Below are 13,677 nucleotides of genomic sequence, written 5' to 3' on the forward strand. Positions count from 1 at the left end.
ATTTTTCGATCTTTATAAGTAGGACTTATTTTTGTAATAATACCTGTGCCCTTTAACATTTTGGCATTTTTAATTAGTTGCTTCTCATCTAATGGCAAATTCTGCGAGAAATATGTTTTGTTTAACTTGACGAGGTCTAATTCCATGTGTCCTATGGATATTCACTCATAATCATTATAGACATAATTCGCTTATTGCTTCAGCCTTGTCTATGCTTTCATTTTCTCTCTAAATGTCAAAATTCTCTCCTGGATTTTCAATAATAAATGTTCCGCTTTACCTTTGTACCATTTTATATTATTTTATACAAGAGGAAGCATAAATAACTATAATGCAACATAATTATATTAGTGCAGAGTAAAAGAAATACGAAGAATACTGGAATCAAGCAAACCAGTCATATAGATTTTGCTGTCATGATGAAATTCCCTGGCCGATTATTACAGAAAAGCCACATTTAAATTAAAAATTTGGTCTTCTAAGAAGTTAAACTTTACAGTAATAAAGCGCAGGTACGATATTAAATTAAAAAACGCGCCGTTGTACAGTTTGCATATTTTTTCTTTGATTATCACACTTCTTACTTTGAATCAATATTGACAATTTATTGCTCATTAAGTCAAAATCAATTTGAAAAACCTTGATAATATTTTCTTTGGCGATCAATCAGCCTTCTCAGTTTAAATATTTTTTTTTCTTTCCAAAAGGTAGATTGGAGATGAGGCCAGGAAGACAGAAACAACATTTATTTTCTTGTCGAGCTTTCGGCAGAATATATCGCCTTCATCAGGACTCTGTATTAACAAATTAACATACGTAAATTTTCAAATATACAATTTTTAAAATTTTCCTTAATTACTAACTCCTGAGAAACAGAGTCCTGATGAAGGCGAAATATTCTGCCGAAAGCTCGACAAGAAAATAAATGTTGTTTCTGTTTTTCTGGCCTCATCCCCAATCTACCTTTTGGAAAGAAAAAAAAATTTAAACCTAGATAATTTATCTTCGGGTGAATGTTGTTTAACTTTAAATTCATTGGTATATGTGTAGTGAAATTTTTCTGAACATCCAATTTTCTTTAACCTTTGAGTATAACTGCTGCTACTTTTTCCCCCGACAAAAAAAACCTAATTTTAATTTCAAAATAACTTTTATTTTGTACCGTATTTTACTTTAAACTGTAGCCAATTAAGACCTCGATATTCCTCGGGCCTGGGTTAAGCAGCCCCTTCATTTCACTCTAATAAATTACTTTCATTCCAATTGGTCTATAAAATAATCCTTACCTCGAATTATTAGAAGAAACATTCGTTTTTATATGTAATTTTATATAACGTTTAATTGTAGTTGTAATTAATTTTCATGTGGTTTTATGCATAAGAATCGATTTTATATTTTTGAAAAATTCTCTATTTAAAAGAGCAGTTCTTTATTTTTCTATTTAATTTATAAGTTCTTTCAATTAATTAATCTTTATGTAAGGTAGTGGTTGAAATGAAAAAGTTAGTGTCACGAGCGAGATTCGAACCCAAGACCTTCGGCTCAATCCCCGCTGCACTAACCATTTGTCCAAATAAATCCTTTTCAATTAATTAAGTTTTGGTTTGAAATAAAAAAGTCTGTCACAACCGAAGTCACGATAGTTCAAGTGGTAGAGCAGCGGCGTACCTAGCCGAAGATCGTGGGTTCGAATCCCCCTGGTGACACTGACTTTTTTATCTCAACTAAATATTTTAGAAATTTATTTAGTTTTGTAATTGCTTTGAAGAGTTTATTTTCGAAAATGGTAATAATTATTTGATATTTGGACTTGATGCATATCGTATGAAAACATTAAAATTTATTTCTTTTTATCTAAAGTATTCGTTGAAATGAAAAGTTAGTGTCACGAGCGGGACTCGAACCCACGACCTTCGGCACAATTCGCCGCTGCTCTACCACTTGAGCTATCGTGACTTCGATCCACTCGGCCACCATCTCCGGGTTAAGTGGTTAGAGCAGCGGCGTATTGAGCCGAACGTCGTGGGTTCGAATCCCGCTTGTGACACTAACTTTTTCATCTCAACCAAGACCTTAAATAAAAAGAATAATTAATTGAAAGAAGTTATTTGGTCAATCGGGCCACGAAATATAATGAATTTAATTTACAAGTTTTAATTTTAATTAATTTTTATATAGTATTATAAGAGCTCAATTATTTTATATTAAAAAAAATAATATTTCACACCATCTTCTAGATTTTTTAATGCTTTAAGCAAAGGGCTATTATGAAATTAAAAAGAGTTAATATAAAGTTAAAAATGGTTAATATGAAATTTAAAAAGGTTTATTTGAAGTTAAAAAACATTAATTGCAAATTTTTAAAAAAGTCAATTTGAGGTTACAAAGGATTAAGCATATATATCATATTACATATTATCATAGTTTTATTAAAGCATCGATTTATATGTTTTCTTTGTAATATTCTTGTCACCTAAACAAAAGAAGAATTCTATCAGAATCATGTATAAGAAAGTCGTTGAATAATAAATTAATTATAATTATTATAAAATTAATATTTAGAAAGTATGCTGATATATTTTTTGTATAATTAATATTAGCCTATTAATATTATAATTTTATATTAATGAATCAGGAATAAGGTCGATTTGAAAGAAGAAAAACTCTCAATTCCTTCGTCAAATTTTCAAGGTGAATATATCTTCTTCATCAGGACTTCACTGGTATCGACATAATGGACGACCCGTCCATTCTGGAGAAATATAGTTTTTTCTTTCTCCAGAACGGACGGGTAAATCTCGTTCTACTATATTTGAAACCGTAATTTTCGGTATTTTAAGTACACGTTGATATTTGTTAACTTTGTGAATTATTAATTGCAGTTTGAAAGTCCTGTTGAAATTAGTATATTCCTCGAAGGCTTGACGAAGTAACTGTGCTTTTCTTTCAAATGACTTTATCCCTGAATTTTCAACACAAAATTATACTTTTGTAAAATAAGAAATATGATTTTCTTCTAAAAATTGATTTTTTATGTTTTTGAACTTTTTATTATGGAATTACGGAATAGAGTATGATTTGCTTAAAGTTACAATGGAAAATGTTCGTTTTTTCATTGCATGATATATAAAATTGAAAAAATGAAGTTATAATGAAATAAGGGGGTTGGAATTCTATATAGATTTTTTACATAAGGGTGAGTAGAAACGTGTTATTCTTATTATATGTGTGGTGATTAGTGACCGTTAATCGATAAATTATTCAGAAATCGTGAGATGCGGTCTGGTGTGATGTAGGTTTCAGAAAAACATTTTCTTTATCGTGCCAACGTTTCGATCTTTATTGAGATCATCCTCAGGNAATAAAGATCGAAACGTTGGCACGATAAAGAAAATGTTTTTCTGAAACCTACATCACACCAGACCGCATCTCACGATTTCTGAATAATTATTCTTATTATAGTTAAATAATAAGGTAATATATATTATTGTGGTTCTTATTGTTTAAATCAGGCCAGTTTTTCCAAACCGTTTCTGTTTTTGTTATGTTTTTAATTGCAACAATTTTTCGGTCGAGCAGCGCCGTATAAATTCGGCAAATTTGCTGCCTCCCGGTCTGATTTATAGGGCCTCGAGGCCGGGAACAAAATGAGATCCGCAAATTTATTTTAGCCCCGGCTCGCAATTCAAGCTAAGTCACGTATTATAATTAAGAGATTAAAGGATCCCTGGTTATCGTCGGCTTAGCGGGAGTGGCTGTCTCATTATATGGGATACCTCTTGTGGCTTACTCGCTTCATTGAATTAGCCAAAGTTAACTTAGGGCCGAAGCCTACCAAGGTGGGCTTATCATTAAAAAAAAAACTAACAAACGTTTTACCTTTGCCAGGGGTTTTCATGAATGTGAGGATGTAAATGTGCGAGCAAGAAATGAAATAATATATGAATTTACAAACAATTTAATTTTGATTGTGATAAATTTTGAGCAGTCAGCCCCAAATCTTTTGATTGTCGCTTATCTGTTCCAGTCATTTTACACTTTTGAAATATATGCTGATGCATATGAGTTAGTGTCCCGGGGTATCGAGATCACGATGCCTCAGGTGGTTAGAGCACCGTATTGACCCGAGTCCTGCAACCCTTGGCATATCGTCACATTAGATGGTTGGTCTGTGGGGAATGTTCTCAGACAAAAGAAGATTGTAAAATGTGGATAGGTGAAGGTAAACTGTTTCATCCCTGACCTGCCAGACTTCACAATTCAGTTAGTACCTTAATTCTCATGATCTGCCTTCCTTACTGGTTGGGTCAGTCAGGAAACATCATGGCATATCGCCATATTAAGTGGTTGGTCTGTGTGTTATTTTGGTAAACAAGTCCCTGCAAAAGATTGTAAAACGAGAATAGGTTGAGGTAAACTGATTCATCCCTGACCTTCCAAACTGCACAGTACAGCTGATCTCTTAGCGCACTCATAATCTGCCGATCCTTACTGGTTTGGTCAGTCAGGACACATCATGGCATATCGCCATATTAATGGTTGGTCTGTGTGTTATTTTGGTAAACAAGTCCCTGCAAAAGATTGTAAAACGAGAATAGGTTGAGGTAAACTTGTTACGTAACAACAAGGACAATCAACGCTGCCCTACTGGACCTACAGGATCAAGAGAAAAACAGAAGAGGAAGGGAGTCTTACGCTGAACGCAGTACAGTGAACATCGGCCAAAATAAGGGAACATTTTTATCAACGGTGAGCCATAAAAAAAATACTCATTCGGAAGAAGAGGATCTATTTTGTTTGTTCATTAAGGAAGAAAATTAATTTTTTTATTCATAATTATATTTTGATTGTAAGTTAAATTTTTACTTTTAATTAAAACGTTTATTGTAAAAAAGGAAATCTTTAGTTTTGAATTTACAAAAAAAATTATTAGGAGGTTATATATAAAAAAGAGAAAATTATTTTTTTTTAATTTATTTAAATTTAATACTTTAGGATATTACTGATAATTATCATAAGAAATTATATTGTTCATGTATATTTTTTTTCTCAATAATAAACCGATTGTTTAGTTATAATTTCATTTCTATATTTTTCTTTTTAAAAATCAAAAACTCCATAAGTAACTCCAAAATAAAAAAGTTATATAATTGGTGAATGTAAATTAATAATAATCAATTAACTTTACAACCTCCATAACAAACTGATTCATCCCTGACCTTCCAAACTGCACAGTACACCTAGTCTCTTAACACAGCCATAATCTGCCGATCCTTACTGGTTTGGTCAGCCAGGATGTCATATCGCCATATTAAGTGGTAGGTCTGTGTTATTTTGTTAGTGAAGTCCCTAAGAAAGATTGTAAAACGTGAATACGAAGTTGATCTTGGAAAAGAAAGCAAATTCAGTTCTTCCTGCCAAACTTTCGACCTATTTTAAGGTTTCACTTTTACAGTCCTTGGCAATGTTGAGACTTAGTCGGTCTTCTGTAGAAGACTTAAATATGTCAATGTGTGAACAAATTTAAGATTGTTTTGCCCTGATGATGACCTTAAAATAAGCCGAAAGCTTGGCATTAACAACTGAATTCGCTTTCTTCTTCAAGACCTTACCTTAATCCAGAGTATTTGTGTGTGAAAAACTGGTCGATATTTCTATACTGAAAATGTGAATAGGTGGAGAAAAACTGATTCCCCTTGACCTTGCAGACTTCACAATTCAGTTACTCGTAATTCAGTCATGTTCTGCTGATTCTGACTAGTTTGGTCCATCAGGAAACATCATGGCATATAGTCAAATTAAGTGATTCGTCTACGAACACTCTGGATCAAGGTATGATCTTGGAGAAGAAAGCAAATTCAGTTGTTACTTCTAAGCTTTCGACCTATTCTAAGCATTCACTGTTAAATTCCTTTGCAATGTTGGCACTGATTCGGTCTTCAAGGTAATTTGAGATCTCCTGTAGAAGACTTAAATATGTCAATGTGTGTCACCACAGTTGTTTTGTCAGACAAGTCCCAACAAACGCTCGTAACGTGTGAATAGGCTAAGTTGAACTGGCTCATTCCTGAAGTCTTTGCAGACTTCACAATTCAGCTGGTCTTATCTCAGAAATGATCTGTTAATAGTAAGCATCATATATGAACGTAACCATTTATGCTTCAAATCCAGAATACAACAGAAGATTAATTTGTAGTCAGGTCGTTTTCGTTCACCTGGTGTTCTTATCCTTACTGATTCGGTCAACAACTTTTGGGCATATCGCCATATTAAGTGATTGGTATGTGTGTTATTTTGTGAGACAAGTCCCATAGAAACGATTTTAGTTCAGCATTGCAAAACAATCTTATCGATAATGATCAAGGATGATTAATAATTAGGTCTATGAAAATAATTTATAAATTATTCAGAAATCGTGAGATGCGGTCTGGTGTGATGTAGGTTTCAGAAAAACATTTTCTTTATCGTGCCAACGTTTCGATCTTTATTGAGATCATCTTCAAGCTCAAAGTTTTGTCTTCTGTGTAATTGTGCCATTCTTGCGTGTCGTGTTGAGAGTGCACAATTACACAAAAGACAAACACTTTGAGCTCTGAAGATGATCTCAATAAAGATCGAAACGTTGGCACGATAAAGAAAATGTTTTTCTGAAACCTACATCACACCAGATCGCATCTCACGATTTCTGAATAATTATCGATTAACGGTCACTAATCACCACACATAATTTATAAAATTATCCTAAAGGATCTATGTTTACTGTGCGTTGTTACCCATGATGAGCCTATTTTGACCTAATGGGTGCAACTGGTCAAGTTAACTTAAATATACCCTGGACAATTTTTCAGTAATTTCAAGCGGCTTATCATTATAATGATCCTTGGTTATTTTTTGACGATCATCTTTGATTTCAAGAGAGGTCGATGAGTCGTTACATTGGTCGAGCGAGTCGATCCGCCGGCTGCCTTAGTCGGCCCGATTGAGAGAAAACCCGGAGATCGGTCACTGTCAAAACGCCAACTTTGTCCTTATCGGACCGGCTAGATATCCCCTGTACATAAACACCGGCTTGAAAAACAATTTCGGTTTTTGTCCACCGGTCCGATGTCTTGTTTGTTCTCTACCTGGCCGTCGACGTACACATGTAGCCTCATCGCGCCCTGCTACATCTCCGACTGAGATTAGATACGGCTCAACATTATTTGCAGTCTGTATCAGGCGCTAATTTGTAAAAGAAACAAAGGAGAGTTCATTTTTTTGAATTATTACTCTCATTCGAAACGCAGATTTGACGAGACAGGATCATTGACACATTTGGAACATGATTAACATGTATGGTTTACAACACAACATAAACAGATTTTATTTTTATTAAATTAAATAAACTATCTATAATTTATTTTTTTCACAACCGGGTACCATCCTATGTAATAATCAACTTTGACAACCCACAAGGCGAATATTATAAGAAAATCATCACGGAGTCCTTCCTTTAGCCTCTATTCTTGAGAGAACGAAAAACAATTAATTTATTAAACTGACTTTTATTGTTTATAAAGTTAATTAAACTTTTAAACAATTAAACTGTAGCATTTCGAGTTAGGTTCGATATTGAAATTATCTGCATATATTTTTTTTAAACTGTCTAGCTGTGTCTCTATTCCTACCAGAATTCACATCTGCTTTCGATAGCTTATACATTCAACATTATTCACACACCCTCTCTCTCTCTCTTTGTCTATCTGTCTGTCTGGCTTTCTCTCTCTCTCTCTCTCTCTCTCTCTCTCTTTTTCTTTTTCTCTCTCTATCTCTCCCTTTCTCTCACCCTCTGTCCATCTCTCTCCGTTTCTATAGTAACTCAATCTAATGCAATTTTTCTGTTTGTAATGTTGTCTTGCTTTCTAGCACTTTTTCTTAAAAAGTCTGCCTTTCCTCTCTCTCTCTCTTTCTTTTTATGTTCTCACCCTCTCTTCCTCTCTCTCGACAATCGCTTTCTTTCTTTCTCTCACTCTCTCTCTTTCTCATGCTTTCTCTCTCAATCTACCTATCTCTTTCAGTCTCACTCTTTCTCTATCTATCTTCTCGCTCTCTCCTTCCCTTTTTCTTTCTCCCTCTTTCTCTCTTTCCGACTCTCTTCATTTACATATTCCCTTATTCTAATATAATCTTTCTGTTTGTAATGTTTTGTTTTATAGGATTTTTTCTTAAAACGTCTCCCTCTTTTCTCTGTCTGTCTCTATTTCTTTTCTCTCTCTCTCTCTCTCTCTCTCTCTCTTTCTATCTATCTATCTCTTTCTCTCAAAATTTGCAAAAGAAGTTGAATTTTGTTTTTCATTTTTTAAATTTTGCATTTTTTTGGCTGCACTACCCCTGTTCAAAACTTATAGTTGGTTAAAAAAACATAAATGCGTTTTACATTTAAGGTTTTTAGAAATGATAAATGATGGAGTGAGTGTGGTGTTCAATCCTTTTTTAAAAAGATAGTTCCTTCTCACAGTAAGTTGTTTTGCAACGATCCGGATTTCGAGCCTTTTAGCTCATCATCAGGTTGAAGGACTTCTACAACCACGTCTCTCGACATGAATTGCCAAAGTGAACCCGCTGATACCTANCGTAGCAAAACAACTTACTGTGAGTAGGAACTATCTTTTTAAAAAGGATTTAAGGTTTTTTTTTAAATTCTAGCCTTATTTGCTGAGAAATCGCTGGATTTTCAGCCTCGCCCAGTATAATGCATAATAACGCTGGTTAAATAAAAGCGAAGGTGTTAAAATAAACAAATAAAACTTCACATATTTAATTAATTAGTATTAATTTCAATTAATAAAACAGGATTTTTCTTTAGTGATTATTTTCGTGCTAGCTACTACAATTCATAAACCAGCGAGACCTTGCGAACCAGCCGAAAACGGTTTTTATTTTATCGACTCAACCAAACTGCATTTTCATTTATGCGCTCGTTTTATAAGATTCAACATATTAATATTTAAATTAATTAAAAATAATGAAGGAATGTTTGTGGAAACAAGACAAGTTGTAAAATTTGTCCTCTTTAGATAACCGTACATTCAATTGGCTCTTTTCTAAGAAAATGTTACATAATGCCTAGTTACAATTATTTTACGAAATAAACAGTTGTACTGTTTGCATATTTTATGTTGATTTGTTTGTTATTGACAAAATAGCAAATATTCGGTGGAGTCTTGTCTTTGTCTTCATATAAAGTACGAAGATAAATATTCCATCAATTTGTTTTTGTTTAAAACTTTTAAGTTTTAAGTTTAAAAATTAAGTTAAAAATAATCTACCAGACTATCATTTTTCGAAATAAAATTAATTGAGCATAAAATCCATAGAAAAATGTCCAATTTCCTGATTCTGGAATGACCCTCGCTTCTAAGACGTTCCTTGTTCCTGATCCTCTCCCGGTCGCACAGAACCAGCACCGATATATTAACCGGTTTATTGTTCTGCTTTTAGTCTGACAGCCGTAAAATGTTTGTATGGCTGGAAGACAGGTGGGAAGAGCGTAACTCGTGACTCGTCCGCAAATAGAAGAGGGCCGTAGATCAGTGGATTAGTCTTCCCCTATTTGTCACCCATGTCTCACCGCCTAGTTAGTCATTTACAACCAACCGGGCGACCGACGGGAATCCTCAGGATCGCTTCCTTCCAAAAGAAAAACACTTCCTTTACAAACGGAGAAAAAAACTACTTCCCTTGACAGGTTTAGTAATATGATTTGGACGAGTGTTCGAAGTCGGATTGAAAACGTGAACCAACCCCAAAAATGATCTATTAAACAGCGGGAAATTATTTACAGAGATGGATATGATAATACGATTTTCTATACATCAGTAATTAAAAAAACATCACGGCGAAAGCGAGAAAATAACTGAGAGACAGACGGACGGAGACAGGGCGAAAGAGATAGATAGATTGAGAAGAGAGGGAGACAGTGAGAGAAAGATAGACAGACAGACAAAAAACATAGAGGAAATGAGAGTGAGAGAGAAAGTGGGAGAGGGAGAGAGAGAGAGAAAGAGAGAGAGAGAGAAGATAGAACAAGGGAAAATGAAGGGAGAGAAAGAGAGATAGAAAGAGAAATGGTGGGTAAAAGCGAGAAATTATGATAGGGAGAGCACGAATAGATAGGCAAACTGAACGGGAAATAGGGGACATAATTTTGATGAGAGAGACAGCCAGAGAGAGAGAGAGAGAGAGAGAGAGAGAGAGAGAGAGAGAGAGTGAGAGAGAGAGAAAAAAAGAAAGAGAGAGATTGGGAGGTAGAGAGAAAGAGAGAGAAAGAGAGATAGAGAGAGAGTGAGAGAGAGAGAGAAAGAGAGAGAGAGAGAGAGAGAGAGAGAGTTGGGCACATCCAGAGAGAGGGGAAGAAGAGAGAGTTAGGGACAGCTAGAGAGAAGGAGAGATAGAAAGAAAAAAGAGAGAGATTGGGAGGTGGAGAAAGAGAGAGATATTGAGGGTTAGAGACAGTCAGAGAGAGGGAAAGAGAGAGAAAAAAGAGAGATTGGGCGATGGAGCAAGAGAGAGATATTGAGGGTTAGAGACAGTCAGAGAGAGGGAAAGAGAGAGAAAAAAAGAGAGAGATTGGGCGATGGAGCAAGAGAGAGAGAAGAGAGAGTGATTGAAAGTGAAGGATCAGTGATAGATAGATAGACAGATAGAGAGAGAGAGAGAGAGAGAGAGAGAAAGAGAGAGAGAGAGAGAGAGAGAGAGAGAGAGAGAGCACAGCCAGAGAGAGGGGAAGATAGAGACAGTTAGGGACAGCTAGAGAGAAAGAGAGAGAGAAAAAAGAGAGAGATTGGAAGGTGGAGAAAGAGAGAGATATTGAGGGTTAGAGACAGTCAGAAAAAGAGAGAGATAGAGAGGAAAAAGAGAGTGATTGGGAGGTGGAGAAAGAAAGAAAAAAAGAAAAGAGAGAAAGAGCGAGAGAGAAGGTGAGGGAGTGCCAGAGACAGGGAGAGTTAGAGAGATAAGAAAGAGAGAGATTGGGCGATGGAGAAAAAGAGAGAGAAGAGAGAGTGATTGAAGGTGAATGAGAGATAGAGACATATTGGGGGTGGAGAAAGATAGATAGATAGATAGAGAGAGAGAGAGAGAGAGAGAGAGAGAATGAGAGAAAGGCGAGAGGAACAAAATAATAATCACGTATCATAATATCATTCAAAATAATCATGTATAACAAACTTCTCAAAAATTAGAAATAGAAATGAGCAATATTTATATTTTAAAAGATTTACGTAAAATGATAGAATTTAATTTTTCTTCATATCATTAAAGGTTTTCTCATTTTTCATCATCTTTCTTCAGTCTTCATTAAAGGTGTTAGAAAACTACATATAGACATAGTTGAAAATGATGAAACGAACATTTTATTGCACGTCTATTCCATGTTATTGCCCAACTGAGAGAACTTTCTTTTTGGTTTTTCCAGTATGGGGCGGAAGGGTGGAGGTCGGGGGCATTAAAACTGAGGATGGAGACGACGGAAAAGAAGGCGGCTCCGGCCTGGGTAAAACAAAGACTGGAAAGAGACAGAGGCGGCAAAGGACGCACTTCACCTCTCAGCAACTCCAGGAACTGGAGGCGACTTTCTCTCGCAACAGGTACCCCGACATGAGTACCAGGGAGGAGATAGCTATGTGGACCAACCTCACCGAAGCCAGAGTTAGAGTAAGTAAATTTGTTATATAAATTAATATTATTTAATTAATTAATAATGCCTAGTAATTTCTCTGAGGAATTTTAATTGGATATTTGACAGCTTAGCACAAACTCCTTATGTCCGAAGAGGACTTTTGGCAGTTAAAACTTTCAGACCTAAAAATCTTTTGTTTTGTTGTCATCTCTTAAGTCTTGTTTAAGGGTCTAGGTTTTAGTTCGAAATATCTGACTTGAGCGGAAGTCAGTATCTACAGTGTTGATGTACAGTGGTCTCAAGTTGGTCATGGATGTTGGAAGTTACTTGGATAGAAATCGAATTATAAGACATGTTGTGTCATCTGTATAGGAAATTCGGAAATATAAATGGTAAAAGGACAGGACAAAGAAAGTTCCCTTGTGATTCGCCAGCATCTGTAGGTATACTTCTTAAACCAAACTTATTTCAGTCTCAAATGTCGTTGGGGGTTTTTGGCTGTAAATTTCCCACAGCTGTACTAAGAGGAGCAGAGTCGAGACATTTTATGACGTGTTTTGGACAAATAGCACACTCGAAATTTAACACAATCTGTGGTTTGATATTTGTTATAAACTCTTTTGAATTTAGGGGTTTGGTTTACTTACTTGTTTATAATGGAAGGAGCGAAAACAGTACCAGAATGGTTAACAAATGAAAGGATCAAACAGTTGGTTAAAGTAGGATAAAATTCAAGTACTAAATCCATTATATTTCGTGGTCTGATTGACCAAATAACTTCTTTCAATTAATTAATCTTTTTATGTAAGGTATTGGTTGAAATGAAAAAGTTAGTGTCACGAGCGGGACTCGAACCCACGACCTTCGGCTCAGTACGTCGCTGCTCTAACGACTTGAGCCGAAAGGTAAGTTGAGATGGGGAGATAGTGACCGAGTGGATCGAAGTCACGATATCTCAAGTGGTAGAGCAGCGGCGTATTGTGCCGAAGGTCGTGGGTTCGAGTCCCGCTCGTGTCACTAACTTTTTCATTTCAACCAATACCTTAGATAAAAAGATTAATTAATTGAAAGAAGTTATTTGGTCAATCAGACCACGAAATATGATGGATTTAGTAATTGAATTTTATCCTGCTTCAAAAATTCAAAAGGTAGGGTTGAGTTAGGAAGTTGATGTCCGAGTGGATCGAGGTCACGATAGCTCAAGTGGTAGAGCAGCGGCATATCTAGCCGAAGATCGTGGGTTCGAATCCCGATCGTGCCATTGACTTTTTTATCACAACTAAAAACCTTAATTAATTGTAATGTATTAATTGGTCAAGCGGACAACAAAAACTAGTGAACTTATTAGTAAACCTAAAAATAACCTTCCTTCATAAATTAGCATATTTAGCAAAACATGATTTCGGAAGGTCGTTTAAGATTTTTCGTGCTGTATTAATAGCACAACAACACTTTTAATTATTTAGTTGTGAATCGTGTTAAGGTTTATTTTTCCTACATGTTTTCATTGTTTTGGTCCGTCCACATTTTACCATCTTCAGTGCAATTTTGTGAGTCGTGTCCATTTTTGAGTTCAAAAGTGATAAAGCCATATGTTTATTATGTAAAAAAATTTACATATTTGGACCCAAAAGCTCTGGGTGGACGTTTTTATTCTATATCTTGAACTAATCTTATGGCGTTATCTGGACATCAGTCAAGATTTTTTTGACAATTGGTATATATGAACTCGCGCAGAAAATGCACTCCTGAGTTTGTGTGGAGTACATCTACCATGGTTGCTAAAGGGCTGTTAGAGCATAACATTAGGAACTTATTTTGAGTTCTTTGCAGCTTGTTATAATTGGTGTTACAAGTTAAGCCCCAAGGAGCGCATTTTTATATGTCAACACTGGCCATACTACGGTTTTGTAGATGAGCAACTTATTATGAACGATGAACTGAGACTCTCGACCCAGGAGAGGAAAAAGTATTTTTACTTGTTTTCTTCCTTTTTGAATTAATTCATTGAAGTACCC

At 35.2% G+C, this 13,677-nt stretch overlaps 1 protein-coding gene across 3 annotated transcripts in view; it reads left to right on the forward strand.

Moving 5' to 3' along the window:
• The window catches only part of LOC106664031 (pituitary homeobox homolog Ptx1), a 108,373-nt gene that overhangs the window by 57,231 nt on the left and 37,465 nt on the right, over positions 1 to 13,677 (forward strand). For all 3 annotated transcript variants that reach the window (XM_014389390.2, XM_024227441.1, XM_014389391.2), the window contains one exon: positions 11,456 to 11,694. In XM_014389390.2, the coding sequence (XP_014244876.1) occupies positions 11,456 to 11,694 (239 nt within the window). The remainder of the gene's footprint in view (positions 1 to 11,455; positions 11,695 to 13,677) is intronic.

This window comes from Cimex lectularius, unplaced genomic scaffold (assembly GCF_000648675.2).
Source record: "Cimex lectularius strain Harlan isolate CLEC.00 unplaced genomic scaffold, Clec_2.1 scaffold86, whole genome shotgun sequence".
NCBI lineage: Eukaryota > Metazoa > Arthropoda > Insecta > Hemiptera > Cimicidae > Cimex > Cimex lectularius.